A 25989-nucleotide genomic window follows, 5' to 3' on the forward strand; every position below is an offset into this window, starting at 1 on the left:
ATGCCTTGCTGTAACCGTAACTCCTCGATCTCCAAAGATGCAGAGCATTTAACAGACCAGTGGTTCTCAGTTCTTTCTAGCATGCCTACTTCTGCCCAGGATGCTTTCCATGTTGTCCCAGAGCCACCCCTGCAGATCTCTAGAGCATCAATGACGCTTGCTTGGCTGTTAGGGAAAGCAGGGGATGGGATGGGATGGGATGGGATGAAGGCAGCAGCTGTCTGTAACAAGGCTGGGAGCCATGATGGGGATCAGAGGTGCAGAGGGGCAGAGGCAGTACAGGGGCACATCATTGCCAACAACCCTTCTGCCACCTCTTAGAGGGGATGCTGGGGTGGGGATCAGTCGCGGGGCTGCGTAGCTGAGAGGCTGAAGCAGGGTTCCCAGAAGCCACGTGCCCCTGCTGTTTCATGGGTGTTTCTGGAGCCTCCTCAGCGCTGCTTTATGACTCCGCCAGCCACATACTCCCACTACATTGTCAGCCATGCCTCCAGCGCCCAGCAAGGCACCCTCTTCCCTTCATACATTCCTCTTCTCCCTCCAGCGTGAGGACTACATTATAGATCACTCCTCAACCCATATCTGTCTCGCCAGGTTAAGGAGGCTCCTTTATTCCCCTACTTTTTTATCTTGCACTTTCATTTTGAAAGAAACTGTGTTGACTTATATACATTAGTAGTATTTGTGTCATACAGGCTATATTGTCCTAGACAAAAGTAGTCCAACTGCTTTAGGACTTAGCTTTTCATGGATTAATCCAGCGTGCTGGCAAGCACGGCAAAGTAATCCACCCTGAGCTTTGTGCTTGTATTTCTCCACATTGCACGCAAATAGGCCCTCAGCAAAGATGGGTCATGTGCTTGGAAATGATATAAGAAGTACAAGCTTCTTCCAGAGCTGACAGCATTGTAGTGTAGTGGCATAGCATGTACCAATGCTAACCAGGAATGGGAACCTCCCATTGTGCCAAGTTCACTTGGAGGGCCAGCAAGTGACAAGATGCTCTGAGACTTAGACTTGACCACTTTACTCAAGTTAAAAGAGAAGTTTGTGATAGAGCCAGGACTTGAAGACAGGTTTGTTGTCTAATTCAGTGCTCTAACCAGAGGTCCAACCTTCCTTTTTGATGTAACTAGTTTTAGTTTTCTGTGTACAGCTGCTTTTGACCTAACTAAATAATACACAGCCACTCTGTCTTGCACGTGGATCCTGCATAACTCACACAGTAACATGTACTAATCTTGACCTGCCAAGTTAGAGTTGGGTTCAAATTCGGTTAGTTGTGTTGGGATTAAATCACCACATTAAAAAAAAAACAAAAAACACAATAACCTATAGGAAACTTTCTCTTTCCTTCCTTCATTTAATTAAGCCTCCTATCCCAGACCCAAACAATATGAGAGATTTTGTCAGCTACCCAACAGCTGGTAATGAACGGCTTCACTGCACGATGAAGCGGACAGAAGATGACCCAGAGGTTGGTGGTCCATGCTATACCCTGTACCTGGAATACCTTGGGGGACTGGTGCCTATCCTGAAAGGACGTCGTATCAGCAAGTTGCGGCCAGAGTTTGTCATCATGGATCCTAAAACAGATGGAAAAGCAGGTAGAATTCAATTGTTGCTCTGCATAAAAAATGATTTAGAAATACTTTAGATATTAAATCCTCAAGAGTTAAAGAAAATCTATATAAGCAACATGGAAGGCGGCATCTGCTATTTTTTTTCTGATGCGCAAAAATCTTTAGCATGACCTAGGCTCAGGCCTCTGAAATTATACCATGCTGTCTTCTGTTTTACAAAAGGGAACTTCTTGTATTTTGAATAGTGGGGAATAGATTGCTAATTAGCAGAAAATATTCTTTAGTCTCAATTTTAAAGTTGACTGAATGCTATTCACCCCTCTGAATCATGTTCACTTGAGTTCGAACCATTGGAAATTTGGAGTTTATATTAGGCAAGGTGAAGAACGGTTAATTTTCTCTGCGTAGTTTTATCTCAGCTGCTGCCTGTGGGTCGGATTTATGCTTCTGATGACTAATAGTTGTAATTGATATCAGTTTTCTGAAGCAGCACTGACGTTTTGTGGGGCCTGTCTTGCTAGATGAAATCTATGGAAACAGCTTGATTTCCACTGTGATTGACAGCTGCAACTGCTCGGACTCCAGCGATATCGAACTGAGCGATGACTGGGCAGCAAAGAAATCTCCCAAAATCAGTCGAGCTAGCAAATCACCCAAACTCCCCAGGTAATAATTTCTTGGCTATTTCTTCTTTTGCCCCAGGTTTTCTTCTTTTCATTTTTCTTTTCTTTTTAAACACTGCCTTGACACCTCATAAAATTAAAAGCAAAAACTGCTTTGGGCAGATAGGAGCCTTCTGGAGGAGTGGGGTCCTCTACAGTGTGCAGTTCTGGGGTGATCTCAGAGACTGGTGTTGAGGTGGACTTTGGGGAAGGTTCTGGGGCAAAAGGTAATGCGAAACAATAGGGCACCACTTCTCCCCAAGCAGTCTCAAAGAAAGATTTTGCAAACTCTCCCACCACTGCCTCTGCCACATGTAAACTCTTGCCACCATAGGATATATTTTGTCCTTCAGACAATCTGTGTTTTTACCTCCTCTGTGCTTAGGGTCCGTGGTCTAGTCACAGCCTTTATTTCCTCAGGGGTATTTTCAAATTCATAAGTCCGTGCATAGGTGGCATAGATCCTGGCATAGGTGGCACTGCTGCTGCGGTGACCTTGCAAGGTTGCCTCAACAAAGGGATCTTCCTAAACATTGGGTTGATGAGCTTCTGTAACAATATGCAAAATAAGCTTATTATTCGTCTGGTTGCTATTCTGCCAGCTCTTCATTATATTCATTATGTACATAGACAGAACCCTCCACCTGCACAGAGCTTCGCTGATGTCTGTGATGCCTCTCATAGTCACTGACATCTATCTGCCAGCTTCATGTTACGGGATTGAGGTCCTGATGCCTTCTAGCTGCAGCTGATACTTTTCCAAAGACCTTGTTTTATAGCTTGTCCTAGTATGAGGCAAAGCAAATACATCCCTTTATATGTGAACGTAATGTGTGAAATACTGAAGTTTTAGTTTAGTAGTACTCGACAAAAGAACCATCAGTTCCTGAGCCTAAAACTGAAAAGGCGGAGGAAAAACAACTATCCTGCATCCTTGGTTTTCTAAGACTGTACTTTTGAAATGTAACTTTTGTTCATTTTTTTTCTACCAGTGAGCTTTTTCAGGTGCTTGATCTCTTATTCATGACCCCCTTTCTATAGGTGGAGGTAGGAATAACTTTTGGTGTAGAGTAAGAGCACTGACAAAGTTTGTGGAGCCTTGGTTTGCTGTACTAACAACTGTGGAGATCTGCCAGCTGAGGTGTCATGTTCCCATTTCTTGACGCTTTGCTTAAAGTCTGCATAGCTGAAATTGCTCAGCCCTACACCTTTGTATGGATTAGTGGAGGATATATTGTATCTGGCAGAACTGCTGTGAGCTTTGTTAAATGAATCAGAAAGCATCCAGTCAGAGTTACTGCAAGTCTGTCAGGCCTTATATATCTTTAAATTTGACCCATAGCTCTCCATCCTGTAGACTCTACAGTCTTCATTAGTCACTTAGAGGACACCATACCAGTTTTCATTACATCTTTACATTCAAAAACATTAGTCTTGTGCATTTTTATATGCCCGTTGATGATTCTAATTATTGCTTTATATGCAGAATCAATATAGAAGCTCGCAAATCTCCAAAGATGTCACGAGCTGCGCAGGAGATATCAAGATCACCAAGGTTACCAATAAGGAAACCTTCTATTGGTTCACCAAGCCTAACCCGAAGAGAATTTCCTTTAGAAGATATTACTCAGGTATTGTGCACATTGTTACCAGACCTGAGTCCAAATGCATCTCCTTCCAGAGGCAGCAAGTTGTGATATAGATCCAACGATCACCAATAAAAATTTTTCTTTTAATTACAGTAACTGGATGCAACAACTAGAGAATTGCGTCTTCCAGTTCAATGTTAATGTTTGATAGTGTCAATGGCATATCAGGCATTGTTTGATAAATCCTGACACCACTAACTTCTGTCAATGTGAATCCATGCGAGGGGTTTTATTACAGGTGATGTTGCTGTCTGTTTGAAAGTGTATGTGAAAATGTTATTCAGTTTCTCAGAGCTGTCCTAATGCCACCATAGTTCTCTGCTTTGCTATGAATTGCGGAGATAAGGAAATGCTGGCTTCAGAGGGCCACATGTTCTCTGTTTCATAATTAATAGAATCATAGAATAGCTGAGGTTGGAAGGGACCTCTAAAGGTCATCTCGTCCAGCCCCCCTGCAATGAGCAGGCACATCTTCAACTAGATCAGGAACATGGAACAGCCTTAATTGGAATGAAGGCAGGGAATTAGCACTTGTGCTCTTTGTGGTGTTCATGGCCTGTGGGTAAATGAAACTTAGCAGGCTGTAGAACTGTCTGTGTTATATATTTTATTAATACCAGCCTGCGTTCTTTTAATTTTGTTTTGTTTCATTTCAGTTGTTTTTTTTTTAACTCTGTCTTTTCACTTTTTCCTTTATATTGAAACATTCTAGGTCACTTACATAGCAGCAGTACATAGGACCAAAAGTCCTTTGAATAGGGTAGGAGACCAGAGGCTTAGATCCTGCTCCTGATATTGACAGTGTAATTCTTGGCCTGTGAGAAAATCACTTGGTCTTTCAGGCATGTAATTGGATCACCGTGGAAGCAATGGTTTGGGAAGCTGATTTGGAAGCTCCTGGAAAGATATGTTTGTCGTTATGAGTAATTAATTTCTCTCTTGTTTTATGAAGTGATTCGTAAGCATAGAACCAAAGGGCAGGGTGTATTACTTTCTGAAATACAGAATTGCCACGCTCTTGTTGTGCAGGAGAAGCAAGCGTCTGAAAACAGACCAATTCTCACTAAGCAGCCAGCCATCATGTTGTTCAGTTCTTCAACAGCTTTAATCAGCCTATGTGGCTATTGTATACATCATTTCCGATGGTGTTCACATATCAAAATGACACTTCTTAATGACTGGGTATAACAGTTGCTACATAGGCACATTGAGCTGTTTCAAGAAAATAAAAACAAGAGAAGCTGAAATTGTATTATCACTTGCAATAGCTTGATTGCTCTGCAGGTTTTTATTAGAGCTTGATACAGATTTTATTACCTGAAAATGATCTTGGTTTTGTTTTGCAGCACAACTACCTTGCTCAGGTCACATCTAATATCTGGGGAACGAAATTTAAAATTGTGGGTTTGGCTGCTTTCCTCCCAACTAACCTTGGTGCAGGTAAAAGTAAACTCTATTGACTTTTTGCATGTCAAACTCTTTCTAAAGAACAACAAACTTATGCCATGTGATTCTTCTTAAGTGATCAAAAGGCTTCTTTAACAAAGCACTTATTTTCTGTGGACAGTAGGAATTAGATTTTACAAAATTCACTATAACTAAAAGAGATTAAAATCTATAAGTACAATAACGAGATGATCAATAAACTGTTAAAAGTCTCAGCTGTAATAAAAAGATGAATTAAGTCAAGCCCAGACCTTTTTTAGCTTATTTGAATAAAACCCAAACAAATTAAGAAAATTTTTGCAAAAAGACTATAAAAATCACAGGGTTTAAGTTACCGTAATAGAAATATTTTTAGAACTCAGATTTTTATAGTCATTTAGCTACTAATTATACCAAAATAATGTTAAAAAAGCTCTTACAGCATCATGCTTTAAGATTCTTCAAGTCAGTGCCTTGTTGAGCCTTGTTGAACCTCATGAGGAAATGGGAATGGAAAATTATTTTCCTTCCATAAAAATAGATGTGAATACAAGATGAAGAATTCATTATTTCTACAGATTATTTAACTACAGAGATGCTGCTTCTATTTAAAGAAAAATAGCTGAAAGTAACAATTGCTTTTATCCTCTTTATGCAAAGTGTTACATAGTGATTTGGGTAAGAATGGCCCATATATGCATTTGTTTGTTAATACATTAAATAAAAATGGTCATAACCCTTCTGTCTGCTTTGAATTGATTCTTTCTTAGCTTTAGATGCTCTTTGTGTAACAGATTTTTTTTTAATTTCTTGTTATACTCTTTCTCCAGTAATATATAAAACCAGTCTGCTGCATCTTCAGCCCAGGCAGATGACAATATATCTCCCAGAAGTGCGGAAGATTTCAATGGACTACATTAACCTGCCTGTCTTCAATCCAAATGTTTTCAGCGAAGACGAAGATGATTTACCAGGTAAGGAGGAGCTGGAGGTCTGCCATGTTATGGGTTAAGCTAGGTGGAGGACAGATCACTTGTGTCACTAGCCCCCTCTGGTAAACACACAAATGAAAATCCCTTAGTGTGATGGGGTCCTGTAGTACTGAATTAGAATAAGGCTAATATGTATTATGAACATTATTTTCTAAAATATGTGGAAAATATAATCCATGTAAGTTTCAAGTTAATTGGAAAATTAATCATCTTCTATTTAGTTCACTAAGAATTCACCGTAGAGGGAAGCCTTGCATTCTGCATCTTTGCAGGACAGAATTGTAATGTGTTGGAAGCTCAAGAGAGTCATTCTTGTGACGTGATGGCAGCAAAGCACAGCCTGCTGATAGGAGCTTGGGTTGGAGGGCAGATCCCCATAAAACTCAGCCACCCTTTGATAAGTGATAAGTGCTCATTTGGATTTTTATCAATACCAAGTCTTACAGAGAGGCTAAAATAGTAAAGTAGTCTATAAACAAGGGGGATCAGGAAGAATTTCTCATTTCACTGAGATGTAAGGTAGCAGAAGATTCAAGCAGTGCAGGGAAGGTTTGAATGCAGGTGATGTGAATGTGCCAGCTAAAAGGACTGGAAGTACTCAGGACCTCCTCCAACCAAAAACCAAAATCATCATGCCAATAAAATTAACAAATACTAGACAAGAAGATAAATTAATATGTTTTCACATCAGTGAGGGATTCCTGTTACCAGGTCACAGGTTTTTGGAACTACAGGAGTGGCTGTCATTCCAGTTACCCTTTAAGGAGGAAGGAGTGTGGGCACTGCAAAGCAATTAAAGGCTTGTGCTAGAGTCTATTGAAATAAATGGAAATACTCCCATTATTTCAGACCAAGGTTATGACTGCTGAAAGCAGCAAAGCTTGTGTGTGACCCAAGCGTCAGAGTAGACCTCTGGACTTCTAAGGGAATAATCGTGTACTTAAAACGAAGCCCATTCTTTCACAATTTGGGGCTTGGCTTGCCTAATTTATGTCTATGTGATATTAACCTGTAGAATCTGAAGAAAATAATAGAGATATTGATGGCTGTATATATATTATGCATAGGAAGCACTGAACATTTTCTACTATGACACATCGTCCAAGCTGACAGAAAGTAATACAAAAATTAAATAGAAAAAAAAAGTTAATATAAAGTCTTCATATCCCTTCCTGAAAATTGGATTAGATATGCAATATCAATTCGTTTTATATTATTAAAAGAGCTGAAACGGTACTCAGAATTGCAGGTTGATGAACACCACATAAATGTAGGGAAAATTGTTGGAGAGTTTTGTTACAGCTCTTTGAGAAGGCTAGTAAAAGAATCATACTACCCTGTCCTCCATAACAGCCTTCATCTTCTTGTCTACTTTTTTCTTTCTAGTTTCTTCTGAGAATTCATTTTTGACTCAGCAAATGGAAGCTACTTAAATCTTCAAAAACGTCTTTGGGGATACCCTTTCTTAAAGCCTGCATATAAAGGAAGAAAGTGCCATATACTAATGGGAAAAAATATTGCAGTGTAAACAATGATTACATGATAGATTAAAAAAACATAGTAGAAAGCTGCTCTTGGGCAGTGGAATGTTAATAGTGAGGTACTCTTGGGACAGGTGGTTTTGATGTAGTCAGTAAAGATTTGGCAAGGCAAATGGACAGTGAATTGATTTAACTTGCAAATTATGCAAACAAATCAATTAAAAACCATTGGAGAAATGAAAAAACCATTGGATTTAAACACTTTGGGGTATTAAGCAACACTGCGACGAATTAGATTTTGTTTGATAAGGCACTTAATACCCATGACAGCAACATTCTGGGTTGTTCAAGCCAAGCTAACAATTAAACCTCAAGCTCTGGCGGATAAATTGCTAACCTGCAGGCATCAGGATGAAAGCATGGCCTGCCAACCGAGCACAGAATCATGCTGCCTTAGGGTCAGTTAATTTAGCTGTCGGTCTTCTTCTAAAGGAACAAAGAGAACTACCATAAAAATTTGCCAGTGTAGTCACAGACCTATCTGTACACCTACCACGTTCATGACTGATGCTGATAAAAGCCTAATGTTATTCAAACTATAGTTATAGAGCATAGGTAGATGACTCGAGTTTTAAGTAGAAATTAATTAGGAACTGGGCAGCAGCTGGAGGAGTCCTGACTCATGGATCTCTTGCCTGATCTGGTCTTGCAAAGCAGAGGCCTCCGCAGAATTTGGCACACTTAAATGATCCTGGATATGACTCTAGGATCATAGATATTACTCTAGTCTCTTTGCATTCCATAAACCTGCTGATGCAACTCGCTTATCATTTCCGTGGTTTTTATACATGAAAACTTACAAAGAATGTAAGATCCTTGGGGGTTTTAATATAGTATTTACTGTTTCCCCTCATTATTATACTTTGTTCCTTCTTATCTTGACTTCTGTACCTGTACTTGGTTCCAGTGTCCTCATTTCCCTGCTGTGTTCCAGTTTTTCAGTGGTAGTTCCTGTTGGAATCACTCTCACCACTTTTTGCAAAAGGCATTGCAAGCAACTGAGCAAGCTCCATGCTTCTGCTTAAAATGATCAGAATTGCTTCTTGCCTCACTGTTCCCTGTTCACCACCACCATGTGTGGGAAACTTCTCCTATATACATTTGCTTCTTTTCACATTTCTGATTGCAGCCTCTCCAAACATTGATGCTGAAGTTGCCCTGACTGCAGTACCCACTTCTTGAATCTTTTTGGCTTCCCATCAATTTCCTCACATCTTTTCCTTACAAATCTTCTTTCAAGAACTTTTGTAAGTTTTGTCTGTATTTGATTCCATCATATTCCTCTGTCTTTTTGTTTCATCTTCCTTCTTTTGCATTACCGGTTGCTTTATCACCCACTATACTCAAGAGATCATAATACTCCCTTTTCCCAACTGTTGTCTGTATTCTCCAGTTATCCTAAGCTCATTGAGCCTGGGGACATTATACTAGATACCATACAGTGCCTTCAGTGCAGGTCTTTGACTTTCTTTTTCTTTTCCTCCACTTTTTTTTTTTTTTTTTTTTTTTTTTAATGATGACAACAAAGTCCATGTCAAAACTCATAACTGCTGTCAGATCAGGGCAGGTTTGAGGAGCGTAATTTCATCTTTCTCCTGAAGCTTGGTTCAGCATAGCACAGTGGCACCTGACTGGCTCTACAGGAAGTCAGCCAGGGCAAGCGGAGAGTTTTTTGTGCCTCACCATCAGGTAGCAGCAGCCCTAGAGGAAGCCAGGAGGCCACATTGGTGGTCCTAGGACTAGGGACAAAGAAGAGGTAGCAGCAGCCACAGGTCTGTGAGTGGATTTTCCTTTCTGTTGTTTGCTGATGTAGTTATTATCGAAAAACTTCCCTGAAAACTAGTGAGTGCTCATTCGGCAAAAATTTCATGGATTTGAGTAGGAGTAGTTAAAACTGGCTGATAAGTGAATGGTAATTCAGACCCATCAGGTAAACTCCTTGCCCTGTGAAAGTCTGTGGCAATCATAGTGTAGACTGAAAGCGAGCTCTTTAACTCTGAAGCATCACTCCCAAGAAGTTACTTTAAAGTTGACCACCAGCTGTTACAATGGGAATCAGCGGAGACAGGCTGGCTTACTTGTTCAAACTAAGGTCTGACCCATTGATTTTGGGATCTGATAGCAGTCCAAATGCAGCAGAGCACTTAAGCAAGTACGTAAAGATAGCACATAGTTTAAAAAGTCAAAGGTAAAGTGGAAGGACAAAGTACAAAAGATGTGCAGTGTTTTTTTCTTCTAACTAGCTTTAAAAAACAGTTTCCCCCCAGTTTCTGAATTTTATGTCAATGCTACCATGAAGTTTTCCCATTAAACATTTTTTAGCAATCCACATGTCTTCCACAAGTGCTGAAGAAAACCCAAAAATATGTTAAACTACTTCAGGAAAATTCCCTGTTTTAGTGCCTGTTACCCAACCGCTTGCCCAGCCGCTGCAGTCAGCAAAGGCTCGCGGCCCCTTGCACCTCTGGGCCCAGGGCTGGGGCGGCCCCGCAGCACAGGCCTCGCCACTGCTGTCGCGTGCCAGGGGCCCCGGGGGCAGAGGAGGCCGGGGCACGCGTCCCCCCACGGGGCAGCGGGTGCTGGAAGGAGGATCCGGGGAACTACAGGCCTGCCAGGCTGACCTCGGTGCCAGGGAAGGTCATGGAGCAGATCGTCCTGAGTGCCATCACGCGGCACATATGGGACAACCGGGGGATCAGGCCCAGTCAGCATGGGTTTATGAAAGGCAGGCCCTGCTTGACCAACCTGATCTCCTTCTAGGACAAGGGGACGGCTTAGTGGGTGAGGGAAAGGCTGTGGATGTTGTCTGCCTGGACTTCAGCAAGGACTTTGACACCATTTCCCACAGCATTCTCCTGGAGAAACTGGCTGCTCATGGCTTGGACAGGCATGCTCTTCGCTGAGTAAAAAACTGGCTGGATGGCCGGGCCCAGAGAGTGGTGGTGAATGGAGTTAAATCCAGTTGGCGGCCGGTCACAAGTGGTGTTCCCCAGGGCTCGGTACTGGGGCCAGTTCTGTTAAGTATCTTTATCAACGATCTGGATGAGGGGATCGAGTGCAGCCTCAGCAAGTTTGCAGATGACACCAAGTTGGGCAGGAGTGTTGATCTGCTGGAGGGTAGGAAGGCCCTACAGAGAGATCTGGACAGGCTGGATCGATGGGCTGAGGCCAATTGTATGAGGTTCAACAAGGCCAAGTGCCAGGTCCTGCACGTGGGTCACAACAACCCCATGCAACGCTACAGGCTTGGGGAGGAGTGGCTGGAGAGCTGCCTGGCGGAAAAGGACCAGGGGGTGTTGGTCAACAGCCGGCTGAACATGAGCCAGCAGTGTGCTCAGGTGGCCAAGAAGGCCAATGGCATCCTGGCTTGTATCAGAAATAGTGTGGCCAGCAGGACCAGGGAGGTGATAGTGCCCCTGTACTCAGCACTGGTGAGGCTGCACCTCGAGTACTGTGTTCAGTTTTGGGCCCCTCGCTACAAGAAGGACATCGAGGTGCTGAAGCGTGTCCAAAGAAGGGCAATGAGGCTGGTGAAGGGTCTAGAGCACAAGTCTCATGAGGAGCGGCTGAGGGAACAGGGGTTGTTTAGCCTGGAGAAAAGGAGGCTGAGGGGAGACTTTATGGCTCTCTACAACTGCCTGAAAGGAGGCGGTAGCGAGGTGGGCATCGGTCTCTTCTCCCAAGCAACAAGCAATAGGACAAGAGGAAATGGCCTCAAGCTGCGCCAGGGGAGGTTTAGGTTGGATATTAGGAAAAATTTCTTCACTGAAAGGGTAGTCAGGCACTGGAACAGGCTGCCCAGGGAAGTGGTTGAGTCCCCATCCCTGGAGGGATTTAAAAGACGGGTAGATGTGGTGCTTGAGGACATGGTTTAGTGGTGGACTTGGCAGTGCTAGGTTAATGGTTAGACTCGATGTTCTTAAAGGTCTTTTCCAACCTAAATGATTCTATAGTTCTATGAAATGCTGTGTTGTTCGTTGCAGTGCCCGGCGCCCCCGGTGCCCCTGCCAGCAGCCCGCCGTGCACCGTCAACATCCCCATCGCCCCCATCCACAGCTCAGCCCAGGCCATGTCGCCCACGCAGAGCATCGGCCTGGTCCAGTCGCTGCTGGCCAACCAGAACGTGCAGCTGGACGTGCTGGCCAATCCGCCGGCGGAAGCAGGGGGCGAGGGGGCGGGGCCCTTCCCGGGGGTGCCGGGCCGCTTTCCTGGCCCCGGGGCAGGGGCGCTGGCCGGGGGGGATCTGGGCCGTGCTGCCCCTGCGCCCCCCACCCTTGCCCCACCGCCCCCTGCACCCCCCGCCATTGCCCTGGCCGACCTGCGGGACCACAGCGACCGCGAGCACGAGCCCCTGCCCAAGGCCAAGCCCCCACGGCCGGGGCCACAGCTGGTGGAAGGGGATGCCGTTGTCTTTGGGGCCGCCCAGGAGCTGCAGCTGAACAAGATGAACCCCCCGCCACCCTACCCTGGCACCATCCCTGCCGCACCGACCGCCGCCCCGCCGCCTCCACCCGGCCCCCCTCAGCCGCCCCTTGACCTCTGTCTGAAAAAGGGGGAGTTCTCCCTCTACCCAGCAGGGCACTACCAGACACCCCTAGGGTATGAGCGGATAACGACCTTCGACAGCAGCGGGAATGTGGAGGAGGTGTGCCGGCCTCGCACCAGGATGCTCTGTGCCCAGAGCACCTACACCCTGCCGGGGCCCGGCAGCTCCGCCACCTTGCGCATCACTGCCGCCGAGAAGAAGATGCAGCAGCCCTGCGCCAGCGCCACCCTGAATCGGCTCACAGTCCCCCGTTACTCCATCCCAACTGGGGACCCTCCGCCCTACCCTGACATCGCTAGCCAGCTGTCCCAGGGCAGAAGCATCGCGCAGAGGCTGGACAGCAGTATCATTCATGCAACTCTGCGGAGGAACAGCAGAGAGGCAGCCCTGAAAATGGCTCAGCTGGTGGATGGTCAGAGAGCCACCTTGCAACTTCCCCCAAAGGCCAAGAGCAGCGTTGTGACGGCGCAGTACCAGCAGAGGGTACCCACCGCCTTGTACACCTGCAGCCAATGCAGCAGCGGTGGCAGCAGCAGCAATGCGAGCGCTGGTGGTGTGGGCAACATCACTAGTGCCAACGCTAGTAGCAGCACTTCCAGTATCGGTGGTATGAGACCTGATCTGAGCACGGGGAGCGGCTCCCAGCACAGCTCCGTCATCGCTCACTCTGTCAGTACTTCGCCTCTGGCCTCCCAGTCCTCCTACAGCTTGCTGAGCCCGCCTGACAATTCCCGTGACCGAGCGGATTATATCAACTCTGCCTTCACAGAGGATGAGGCCCTTTCTCAGCACTGCCCAGTGGAGAAATCAATACGGCACGTACCTGTGTCCTTGACAGAGGCTGCCCTCAGTGTAAAGCGGCCACCACCATACCAGTGGGACCCTATGGTGAGTGAAGAGATATGGGTTCCTCAGGAAAGGACATCTCAGAGCTCAGTGCCCAACCCTCTAAAACCTACTCCTCTCATCATCGGTCAAGCTCAACATCTGGATATGTCTCGAGTGCCATTTGTTTCCCCCAAGTCTCCAACCAGTCCCACTGCCACTTTCCAGACAAGTTATGGGGTTGGAGTACCTTACCCAGGAAGCTACAATGCCCCTCCCCTTCAGGGAATGCAGCCCCCCTGCTCCCCCAAAGAAGCTCTGGCCCCAACACAGTTTGCACAGCAGGAGCCCACAGTCGTGCTTCAGCCAGGTTATCCATCCAACCTCTCCTATTGCCCTTTGCCACCCATGTACCCGGGAAGTAGCGCCTGCTCTAGTTTACAGCTGCCACCGATCGCCTTGCACCCATGGAGCTCCTACAGCGCCTGCCCACCCGTACAGAACCCCCAGGGCACGTTGCCTCCGAAGCCGCTCCTCGTGGTGGAGAAGCCGGTGATGTCTCCCCCGCCAGCAGAGCTGCAGGGCCACGTGGGCACAGAGGTAATGGTGGAGACGGCAGACACCTTCCAGGAGGTGCTCTCCTTGACGGAAAGCCCTGTTCCTCAAAGGTCGGACAAATTTGGCAAGAAGAGCCGGAAGCGCCTGGACAGTCGAGCTGAGGAAGGAAACGTGCAGGCTATCACTGAGGGTAAGGTCAAAAAAGAGGCAAGGACACTGACCGACTTCAATTCGCTAATATCCAGTCCTCGGCTGGGGAGGGAGAAGAAGAAAGTCAAGAGCCAGAAAGACCAGCTGAAGTCCAAGAAGCTAAACAAGACAAATGAGTTTCAGGACAGTTCGGAGAGCGAGCCAGAGCTTTTTATCAGTGGGGATGAACTAATGAACCAGAGCCAGGGCAGCAAAAAGGGTTGGAAAACCAAAAGGAGTTTGAGGACAGCCAGTGAGCTGGATGAATTCAAGTGCCGGAAGGCCAGTGAGAAGGAGGATGGGAGGCTGGGGAGCCAGGGCTTTGTGTACGTGATGGCCAACAAGCAGCCGCTGTGGAATGAGGCGACGCAAGTCTACCAGCTGGACTTTGGAGGGCGGGTGACCCAGGAGTCGGCAAAAAACTTCCAGATTGAGCTGGAAGGACGACAGGTAGGAGAGGGCAGCACTCGGGCTAGGGTGGAGGGCGGAGGGTGGGAAGGCTGTGTCAGGAAAAAGCTCTGCCTCTCATGCAGCCGAGTGCCTCCTGGTCGTGTTAGCTGCTCTGTGAAGAAAAGCTTTACTATGTGGTGATAAAAAACAGATGTCAATGGTGTAGATTCAGAATGGAGGATGAAGTTCAGTTGTAAAATAAATGTACAGAATATGTTTGGTCCTAGTCCAGTTGGACGTGGGAATAAGGGCCTCCTTTAGTCTCACTGGCTCTCACCACTGAAAGTAGGTGGATTTTGTAATAAACACAACAGATCTCCCCAACAGTAGTTGCATTTGCCGTCAACGGTTGTGGATGGCAGCTTGCTGAGTGAACATTGCTCCTTTCTTGCAATGCTCGCAAAGGTTAGCCAGTCAGCAGATAGCTAAGGCAGAGACGATGGGCGGGCAGTTAGGTTCCCTCCATGCCGAAATTTCCCCTTGTGGGTTACCAGGCTTCTTGGGCTGGTTCTTAATGCTAAAGGAGGGAGGCACTGACCATCCCCAGAACAAAGTGCTCCTGGGCCGCTTCTGAACCACCCGTGGGTAGAGGGGTCTGTGGATAGTTCAAAAAATGAAAGCATTTAATTTTAGGCTGTCTCCCAAGTGGGATGTTACTACACCAAACGCAAGCTGTTAAGTGGTACCAATCAGCAGGACACTGGACTGAGACTCAGGAGACATTTATTTCCTTGTCCAGCTGTCCCATCTCTGTACGTCACTTTTGATCTATTAAAGATGTCAAGGCTCTCAACTTCCTCTGATTTAACTTGAGAGTTAGATGTCTTAAATATCCAATATGCATGACCAGTGGCAGTCTCTTGTTTGTCTGTAACATCAGCTCATTAAAAAGGCAGCAATCAGAGCCATTTATTCCCCTTTCTGCTTCAGTTAAATGGCTATGGATACGTGCCCATGGACAGCTGTGCAAAATCACCCAGCCATAGGTTTTGTTGGTGGGGGAACAAAGCCTGACTCGACTTGCACAGCCAGCCTCCATTCTAGCTCAAGGATCTTCACTGGAGAGCAAATACGATCTGGGCTTCTGATGAAGCAAATGAAAAAGCAGTAATAATAGGCTGCACTTCAGATATTCCCTGCAGAAGAGCAACAAACAACCTGACTAGCCTTGCTTTACGTTTCAAACAGCTCCTGCTGCCCCTTTGCTAATTCATTCTTGGTGTAATTATGTGCTAGTGAAGTTTATGCAAAGGAAAACAGAACTGCCAAGAATATACAGCTTACCAGCTATGAAGTGCTAGAACCAGGAGATCTGTTGTTCTCCTTCCCTGAAATCTCCTTCCTTTGAAAACAAAACCTGTTTTCCTGATGGGCTGATGATAGGATCTCTCCAAGGGAGAGCATGGTGTTTTCCTGCAAGAAGCATGGTGCTGGTGTAACCCACATCTGCTGAAATAATTGGTGACAATCTACATACACCCATGCTGTATACAGTCTAGCATGTTTTAAAGCTCAACTTACTCTATAGAGTCAAATATTGCAGTCAAATACTCTATACAGACAAATAGTACAGCACTCTTACTCTTTGGCATCATCCCCCATGCTGTGAGTAGCCCCGGTCATATTGGCTCAGGAGGTGAGGTGTTCTTAAAAAGGAGCACAAACATTTCGCTTTTATTCTTCTCTGGTTCCTTTTCTATGGTTCACTTTTTTTGACCTTGTTCTCTTTTTCCTTCCCTTCTCCTCTTCCCCTGCTTCCCAGGTGATGCAGTTTGGAAGGATTGATGGCAATGCTTACATTTTGGACTTTCAGTATCCATTTTCTGCAGTGCAAGCCTTTGCTGTTGCTCTGGCTAATGTGACTCAACGCCTCAAATGAACAAGCAGAGACTGGAGAGAGGAAAATGTTAACCTTCTCATAAAGTCCAAACCGGAAAATGTCAGGGCAGCCTGCTTTAGGTGTGCAGAGGTGCCTGGGAGCGAAGAAGGCAGTAAAACTGGAAAAGTCTCTTGGTGCCCAACAGTTGAAGGGCATTAACTCTAATCAGTCATGGGGTGGAGGGTGGGGGGCTGTTTTCTGTTTTGTTTGTTTGTTCGTTCGTTTGTTTGTTTTCAGGTGTTTTTTTTTCTTTTTAAGCGTTGTGCTGGGTCTCAGAAAGAGCGAAGGGTTGAGAGCCATTCAGTGTTACGTGGAGAAGTGTGGCTTTTGGCTTGTTGTGGTGGTTCTGCCGTGTTTGCTACAGTAGCTGATGTAAGCTCATAGGGAGATTAAATAAGACTGCTCTTTTTGATAGACTGCCTTATATCATGCTGTTCTTTTTAAAACAGGGAACATAACTTTTTTTCTGGTCCAGTTTGTACTACTACTACTACTGCTACTACTACTACTACTACTACTACTACGTCAGTGATAGCAGCAAAAAAAGAAAAAAAGAAGCTATAATACTTGAAGACACGTGTTTCTTCTCTGATCTCTGATAATAACTGAGCACCACAAGTTCCAAGGAGGCTTGTGTAGGTCAATGTTTAATTTATAAATAATGATGTATTATTCAGAAGAGAAACAATTGTTACCAATGGGTAGTTTAAAAACCCACTGTGTCAAAGAACTTGATGTCTGCTTGTTTTGTGTGCTGTTATTGGGGATAAACATCTTTCAGTAGGTGACAGAAGATAGAGGAGGAAATAATTATGAGCATGGCTTCTTTTGTTACTGGTGATAAACATCTTTCAGTAGGTGACAGAAAATAGGGGAGGAAATAATTATGAGCATTGCTTCTTTGCTCATACTGATCAGCAGTATTCTCCGATTTGGCCTGTAGTTGGGAGAGGTACAGTGTGACCAGATGTACCTCCGAGGCCATGCCTGTACATGTTCCTCATTTAAATGTGTTTACACTTTATAAATGAAGTCTTTCAAGCGAATGAAAAGGCCCAGCGTATTCAGTCTTCTTAGCAATCAGTATGAATCAAGTTCTACAGCAGTGTATCAGTGCTTGAATTAGGAAGGAGACAGAAGTATAACAAGTCATTACAGGAAGCAATTTCATCAGGAAAGCAATTTCATTACAGGAAGCAACATCGTGGATGGCTGGAGAACAAATGAGTTGAAAGAGGAAGGAAAAATTGGACAGAATCATCCCTTTTATCACCTTGCTACTTGAGTAGTCTTTGTGACTGTCGTTGGAGAATATAATGCTCCAGACAAGAGCGGGAAGCCAAAGTTTACATGGAGTGTTTTAGAGGAAGGCTTAATAACTGTAGCATGACTCTCTGTCTGCAGTTCTTTCTGGTGGACATGCAGACCTGTTGAGCGTTTCAGAAGAGTTGCTTGCACAGAAGAGTCTCTGTGTTGTCCATGTGTTGTGCACATATTTATTTGCTTTCCCTCTTTCCTCCTTGCCTGCATCTTGCTACGGGATATTTTTATATGGAAGTAGTTTCCCCAGTAATACACAAAATGCAAAAATATTCATGTAATTATTTGGACATTAGATTACAAAATGTAACTGCAGATCTCCTTCAGAAATTACTCTTTTGAAGTGAAAGGCACACTGAGAAAGATATGTTGGCTGAGGTGTCAATGGCTGCTTTGTCTTTGTCTTTCATCCGCAGTTTAACTTCTTACTTGAAAAGCTCAGTATAACTTAAGATGAATAGGCATGATTTTCTCTCTTTGCTTTTCTTAAATCCTAATGGTAGGGCAGATGTGTGTTGCATTTGATTCGTTCTAGAGGAACATATTGCATAAGATAAGACCCTGCTGTAGTAGAAGTTACCAACGTGCAGTGAGCTTCTAACTTCTGCTCTGCTGAGGCTTCTAGAGCTGTGCAGCACAGAGGGAGTAATGCCAGTCAGAGAGGAGTTTCAGAGAGTTGCCAAGGGAGATGACGAGGCAGGTCATCCACTGGTAATGTCCTGCAGGGTAAGTCCAGGAAAAACCACCTGCAAGATGGTTTCCTTGGAGAGAGGAAGCAGAGGTAGGAAGGAAGGAGGGGGGAAGTAGATGGTACCATGCCTGTATTATCCCAAAGCTCAGCAGCTCCTGCTTGTGTGTGGGAGTGGTCAGGCGCAACATTCCTCTTGGCATCTAGCAGATCGTTGTTTGCTTTAACTAATTAATTTTGTTGAATTTCCATCAGTTGTCTGGGCCCATTTGTATTCTTTCTCACGTGCATGATTTATTCAGCAGTTGGAGTGCCTGTATGTATAATGTGTGTGGAACAGAGGAACTGAAATGGATTTGGTTCTGGTCCCTTTAAAATCAGTGGAAGTGTTTCCCTTGGATTTTTGTGAAGGAAGCACTATTAAGCCCTTTGTCTATATTGAGTTATGCGCTGTACAAACAGTAGGTTGAATTCTCAGTCCACTGATTCTGATACACAAGGAGGAAAGTTGGCTGATGAGAGTCCTCACCTACCCTAAGGTCTGTGCTAACCAGTCATACCCTAATTAGAGTACAATAGGCACACACTGAAGGCCATAAGAGAAGAAACACACCGTGGCTGGCTTGCTGGCTTGCTTGCTGAGGGAAGGGCCACTCAGTGACATGTTAGAAATCTTCAGCTGGAAGGAACATCACCTGTAGTTTTAAGCCAAAATTCTTATTATGTGGAAACAACATGAATGTTTTTTCTGAACAAAATCTAATCTAAATAGAAGGACTTCTGCGTGCAGTTTCTTTATCCTTCCAGGGAACAGTATTCCTCTTCACTTGGTTCATTGCCAAATTTTTCCAATTATCAGCAGTTTTATGCTAACGGAGAACCAAGAAATGAAAGCTGATACAAGTAGCAGAGTTAGTAATTTGGTTCCATTGGCCCAGGTCATGTGTCATTCTGATGGTGCTTAGAAAGAGCCTTGGCATAGAAGAGACCTGGTTTCTGCCCCAGGGAAGCACAAGGAATAATTATTATAAATTAGGAAAATAAGTGCAATTTTCAACATCCTTCCCATTTACTTGTCAGAAAATGCTATAGGATAAGATAATCTTTTATCTTTTTAAAAATAATTTAACAGAGTCCCTTTAATTGAGGATTTTAATGGCGTAGAGAATACCCAGTATTAGAGAGAGAAAATACTCTCAAATATATAGAATTTTAATGAAAGGAATGGGAATTATGTAAATGTCTGAGTGTGCAACTGGACCCTAAATTATACAAAGAACAAGTGAAAGTAGCAGTTGCTTTATTTGTCATTGAGATACAATATAGGAAACAAATTAAAAGCCCCTCCCCCAAATAATCACTTAAATCCTGAAGATCGCTATTGCATTCAGCCAAAAGATAGATGTTACATTTTATGTTTCATTAGTAAACCCCAGGTTTTCTGTAGATAACTAAGCTCTTCTAGGAAGAATGTAGCAAAGTGTTCAGAAATATCTAGTTCTTTTATACATACAGTAATTTCCAGTAGTTAAGTATGTTTTTCCAAAGTTTTTTTTAGTTGTGCAATAATTGTGATAGTCTAGGGGCTTTATGGTTTTTTTGTTGGGTTTTTTTGTTGGGTTGGTTTTGGTTTTTTTTTTTTTGGAGGGAGTTTTGAGTGCGTTTTTAAAGATAATTTAATGCAGATTTCCTGTTAATGTCCAAAAGACAAATTATTTATCTTGCGTAATGTAATAAGTGGTTTAGGGATTATTTTATTACTATGTATCAGTGAGTTATACACATTTTCTTATTTATATTTAAAGAGCAACTTTGTAAGTAATTGTTTGCTAGCAGTCCGTTTTGCTGCAAGAAGTTAAAAATGCATATAGGAAGACCTGTTTTCGCTGGATAGTATGCAAAATTTCGTAATGCAGGCAGGCAAAAGTATTTTTTTGGCAGCTGAATGCAGTGAGTTTGCTATGGAGGACTGTGTAGATGTAGATGACTTCTTTGGGACCTGCAGAAATCTGTCCTTCTCCACTGTTTTCCTCCTGTGTTTCTAACTATATATTTCAGTTGGGAGTGGTTTTAAAAATACAATGCTTGATTTGCTTTTCCTCTTCTTAGTACAGTGCTTTTTCTTGAGATATAACATAAGGTGGCTTACATGATAAAAGAGGGTGTAACGATATAGGCTCAGTTTGTAAAGTTCATTGCATAGTTTAGTAGGGTTTGGCAATGGCGTAATTCAGTGCTATGCAGAGATACAAGCAAACTAGCTTGGGATAAGCTAGCTGAGGCACGAGAAATAGTGTAGCAGTAGATGCATTTTCCTCTGCTCAGACTAATAACACTCCAGCTGGGCTCAGCTGATTCCAACACAGCCACGGTGCTTCTGATACCTGAGCTAGCGCCGCACAGATCTGATGGAGCTGAGCCCTGACGCTGCCTGCAGCAGCTTGCCTCTTCAAGATGCTCCATTGGAGACCTGGTGGAGCAGGCGTTCCTCCACTCGTCCTTCTAGGTCTGCTCCAAGAGCAGCGTGCTGCTGCCGCGGGGTTTGGGCTGCAGAAGCTTTGGGCAGAGAAAGCCCCGATGCCAGCCGGTGGCCATGGTGGCCATTTGAAGTCAGAATCTGCTCCACTGGAGTTGCAAAGGGATGCAACAGAGAACCTGATTCTTCTGAAAAAAATATGGCTGATATCCTCAAAATATAGCTCCTAATAGAGTCTAAAAATTCATACGTAAAGTCTGGTATGAAGTGCACCATGCGTGGAATGGCAAATTTTAGCTTGAAACAGTGAGAATATCATGTTTCTGCAACACCCTAAGAAACTATGTTCTCATAGGAGGGGGGTGAAAGAGGGCAAAAAAGGAATTATCACATTAATAATTTTGCACTCGGTTCCAGAGGTAGCAGTAACATGTGCCATGGGCTGCCTCAATATTGGTTGTATGACAGTAAATCTGTACAGAGGTTCATCTCAGTTAGATAAACTGTCTGCAACGCAACCACAAGTAAAACAGTTCCACGTTTCTCTCTCCAGTTTTGTTCCATTGTTTTTATGAAGATGCATGAAGGTGTACAGGTGTCAGACAAAGATATCTGACTTTGCTGAAGCCTTGAGCCTAGACTTTCCATAGGTCCAGGCTTTCCTTGATGTGTCTTTTTAGTGTCCTCTCAGAAATTCCAAACAGGTTTTGGAGCTTGCCTGATTGTTGCCTCAGACAATTTCTGTGCATTTGCTTTTTGCAGCCTGATGTGTGTGATCCTATGTTATCTGGGTGCCCTGTTACCTGTCAGAAGCAGTTTAAATCCTCATATGAAGAGAGCAACATGCGCAAAACCTGATTTGATTGAAAGAAAGGGGAGAGAAGAAAGAGTAAGTTTTCACTAGCTTGTAAGAATGTGTTTCCCAGAGCAACAGTTTGGAAATTGCACATTTCTGCAGAGCCCAAACCACTCCAGGCCAGTAAATCTGACTTCGAGATCAGTAACAGATGAGTCACTTGCGTGGCATGCTGACAGAGGGACAAACTTCCAGCCTCACTACATGGTTACATCAAGGTACATAAGAGAGTAGAATCCAACCTAAAATGTACTTTCCCATTACTGTGTGATTATAAAGTAAGAATGACTTGTATGACCCATATATCCACTTCAGAAAGTTATAAAGCATTAGCCAACAACTATATTGACAGTTCCATGTAACCCCCCTGAAGAATGCTAGAGGTAAAACCCTGGCCACAGAATAGTCATTCAGTTTTTTGCCTTTTATTCCCATTTCTAGGATTCCATCACAGGAGAGCAAGCTGTTTATGTTATTTAGAAATTGGCATAATGGTTTTCCCAGTATAAGAGAGCAAATGTTATCATATTGCTGACGAAAATGGAAGAATTCTGGTAGACGAATTTTTTCATTTTCAAGTCCCTTCACCTTCAGGGCAAGCACAATCCTCCATCAGCAAATACCAATTCAGAGTCCTGCTACCCTCAGGAGTGGTCTGCAGGTAGGCACCACAGGTCCTCTTTGCAGGCCTGGAATTTACATGCATCCTTCTCGAAGGAATAAGATTAATTACTGCTTGTGAACAATGGGCCATGTGAATTATTTTATCTTTGTATTTATTTAATTTTCTTCTAAAAAAATCCTGCAGAGAAGTTTTAAGATTAAAAGACTCAGCTTTGCATGTTGCCTGATATCTCTGAAGATGTATCAGGAGATAATTTCTTTGGGCAGTTTGATTGCTGCATCTAGAAAATTAGATTTTTAAAACAAAAGCAATTAACCAAATAAAAGAATGAAATAGGATTCAATGAAGCAATTCTTGCTAAGAAAATTAAAAACTTCACCCTTCAACTTTTGATTTTGCAAATGGATGTGTAATGAGAAATCTGTGCTTCAAGGCAAATTGATTGTTGTGGAGCACTATGCAAGTGCACAGGTTTGCTGACCCAGGATCCAAACAACATGATTCTGTGAGACTTAAGTAAATGAAAAGACCGAATAGTTACCTAGCCAGAGCATTCAATGAAAAAATTAGATGGTATGATGTTAAAGCATGCCAGTTTATTCTTAATCCTTGCCCTGCAGTTTACATTATTACAAATTTTAAAATATGATCTGATTCAGCAATTCTGAATCCTGAGAAATGTTGTCTATTTGTGGAATGTTTATCTTACTGGACAAGTAGGTGGTTTAAGATATGGATTAAGATTAAAGTAATAATAAAAGAGAAACATATTTGAACAGTGTGCAGACACCTGAGTTTCAAGTACTTCATCAGAAGAGTGCTTGGCTTGTAATTCCTACCTATGTTGTTTCAAGGTATTTGTTCAGAACTTTCCTAATTTTCCTTTTGTTTCCTTTGTTTGCTTGATACATGTTTGGCCTTTCGTTGCCTTTCGTTTCACTATTTCTGCATTCGCTGCTTCTTTTTATTTTTGTGTGTTGTACGTTTGGGGAAGGGTATGTCTGTTCAAGATCTTGTTGTTTATTGTACATAAAATATAAGGTGTTGTGGAATAGCATGGGGATGCATTTGATTGAAAAGGCACTGTAGTGTTTCCTGAAAAAGAAGGGGAGTTGCATTTGTTTATAAATGCATTATTTTGGTACTATAACTTTGAACATGATTTTGGATTTTTTTTTTCTTTTTTTATTTAATGAGCATATAGTCATGCAGGTGCATGCGTTCTTAAGCTAGCAAGCCCAGCATGTTCTTCTTAAGGCTTTTGAAAATTTGGTACACAATTTGTGTACTTTTATGTACCTGTATTATTTTTTAAACATATTTTTGGAATCTCAAGTTTTCATCTTTTTTTTGCTCCTCAGTATACCATGGTATACCTGGTTTCCATCGTACCCTGATCTGCCTCTCCTTTTTTGTGTCTTGTGTAATAGATTTTGCAGGAGGTGCCTAGAAAGCATTGTTGGTTTCCCTATAAAAATGTGGTTTGTCCAAATTCTTTACTGTCTACATGATTGAGAGATGGACTGATTGCCCTATTTTTCCTTGATGATTTGGAGTTGTAAGAGTTGTCCAGCTGTTGCTTAATAAAATTTTGCAGACTAGAAAATTCCTGGCTTGTTTTTCTTGCATTCTGCATCTTGTCAAGCACCTTAAATACTTTTAAAGCAGATGACAAATCTGCGCTGGAACGACCTGAATAATAAATAGCCAGATGCCGTTAGGCTTTCTCTTTTTAATAACTGTATCTGCAAGTTCCACTGAACCTGATGTGTGTACCAGCCCATCATACTTTGTGTAATTCATATGGGAGGATGGACGGCAAAGATTTCATCGTAGTGATGTTCCTATCTGCCTGGATATCAGCCGATTCTTCTGCTATTTCTCCGCTGCTTGCTTTCCTTTTTAAGGAAATTACCTTTGGGGTTTGTGGTACTTCTCATTTTGTCATTGATATACTGGAAACTTTAACATTACCACGAGGGATTCCTCTGTCCTGTCATCTTTAATAACAGAATAAAATGCTGTGATGGCCAGTGTTCATTCTCTGGTTTTTAAGTAAAATAAGCGTTCTGGGGGCTGAGGAAATAAAAACGGTAGTAAAGTAGCTTACCTTGCATAATAAACATGCCAGCTCTGGCACAAATGAGAGAATCCTGGCGTGGATCCTCCTAATGGACCCAGGTTACCAGTGAAGTTTTGCAGGGGTCTCTGCTGGATCCTCACCTGTTCACCATCTTCACGGGTGGCCTTGATAAGAGTTTGAAGATTGAGCTACAAAGTTTACCAATGATATGAAGTTATTCAAAATAGTAAAGGCAATGGCCAATCGTCAAGAATCCCAGAAAGTCTTTATGAAACTTGGCAGTAAAATGGCAGGTGAAACTCAGTCTAGGTAAAGTGATACACACGAGGAAACAAAACAGTTTGCGGTAATGGCCTCTGAAGTGACCTCTGCTACTCAGAATAGGCCTCTGAAAGTTTGATAAATTGCTCTCTGAAAACATCAGGTTGGTGCCCAGCAGCAGTCAAAAGATGAAAATAAAACATTAGTAGTGTTTAGGAAAAGAGTTGACAGCAAAGCAGAAAATACAAGGTCACTGTATAAAACTGTCGGTCACCACACTTTGCATACTGTGCAGTACCGGTCCCCTTGTCTTAGAAAAGGTAGATTAGATCTAGAGAAGATTCACAGCAGAGCAACAAGGACGATCAAAGGCATAAATCAACTTCTACATGAGGAATAACTGCGAAGGCTAGGACTCTTCAGCCTGGAAAAGAGATACTTAAAGGGATTGCTAGAGAGCCACCAAAACAGGAGTAATGTGGAAAGGTGGGTAGGGATTGTCTGTTCTTTGTCTCTCACTGCAGAAAAACTAGGAGCTATAAAATGAAAATGAAGTGAAACAATAGTGGGGCAGGATATCAGACCAAAGGAGGTGAGTAGCAGACCACTTTGCCAAAGGATGCCGTGATACAAGTTTACAAGAATTCAAGCAAGACTGGAAAAGTGCATGAAAGAGAGATCCATTGGGACACTAAACAAACTACAGCAGGGGCAGAAAGTTCCCTGAGCTGAAAATAGTCAGAGGCTGGGAGGGCATTAGGGGAAATACTACATGAATTTTCTCTGTTCTTGCTCTTCCCAAGGAACCTGCAAATGGCTGTTGTGGGGGACAAAACACTGAGCTTAAATGGATTCTCACTGTGAACCAGTGCCGCCATTCGTATGCCAGCATTTCTAAAAGAAATTTAAACCTGAAGTGTCATCCTCTGGGAATGAGGAGAAGGGGGAGGATTCCCAGCCTGGTGTCTGAATGCTTTGCACTGCAACTGTGAAGAGTCCTCTTCCAGCATCAGCACTGCTCGGGGAATGAGTGCTGGGGAGCTGCCAGTGTTCATGAAATCTCCCTTAGCTCTAGATGAGTTTACAGGCGAAATTCAAATTCTACTAAAACGCAGAAATTATTAAATTAGTTGTTAGTTTGGAGACGGAGAAACGGAACAGCAACGTAGCTTCTGTCAAGGCACTCTGCTTTGCCCTTGTGCTGTTTTGCTTTGGCTCGTTTCAGTGTTTCCCTGAGCTACTAACTGGCCAGGTGAACTGAGCTGATTCATGCAGTTTCCTTTTAGATCGAGGTTCCAGCAGTTTTCAGGTTTTTCCTTCTTTGTGTAGGATATTGACTTAAAATACAGCCATCATCTGCTTCCCTGCCCTTTTTTAGTGT

The 25989-nt window shown here is 43.5% G+C and overlaps 1 protein-coding gene across 9 annotated transcripts in view; it reads left to right on the top strand.

Annotated features, from left to right (window-relative positions):
- Nucleotides 1–24142, top strand: part of TULP4 (TUB like protein 4) — a 164036-nt gene extending 139894 nt beyond the window's left edge. For 6 of the 9 annotated variants that reach the window (XM_082305340.1, XM_082305337.1, XM_082305341.1 and 3 more), the window contains 7 exons: nucleotides 1373–1607; nucleotides 2105–2249; nucleotides 3732–3876; nucleotides 5241–5334; nucleotides 6150–6293; nucleotides 11836–14420; nucleotides 16183–24141. In XM_082305340.1, the coding sequence (XP_082161466.1) occupies nucleotides 1373–1607; nucleotides 2105–2249; nucleotides 3732–3876; nucleotides 5241–5334; nucleotides 6150–6293; nucleotides 11836–14420; nucleotides 16183–16299 (3465 nt within the window). In that variant the 3' untranslated portion in view covers nucleotides 16300–24141. Of the gene's footprint in view, nucleotides 1–1372; nucleotides 1608–2104; nucleotides 2250–3731; nucleotides 3877–5240; nucleotides 5335–6149; nucleotides 6294–11835; nucleotides 14421–16182 lie in introns of all 9 variants that reach the window. The other 3 variants (XR_014227541.1, XM_082305344.1, XM_082305342.1) reach the window with 3 other exon arrangements.
- The last annotated feature ends 1847 nt before the right edge of the window (nucleotides 24143–25989 follow it).

The sequence above is a fragment of the Platalea leucorodia genome, assembly GCF_965183815.1.
Source record: "Platalea leucorodia genome assembly, chromosome: 3".
NCBI classification, from domain to species: Eukaryota; Metazoa; Chordata; class Aves; order Pelecaniformes; family Threskiornithidae; genus Platalea; species Platalea leucorodia.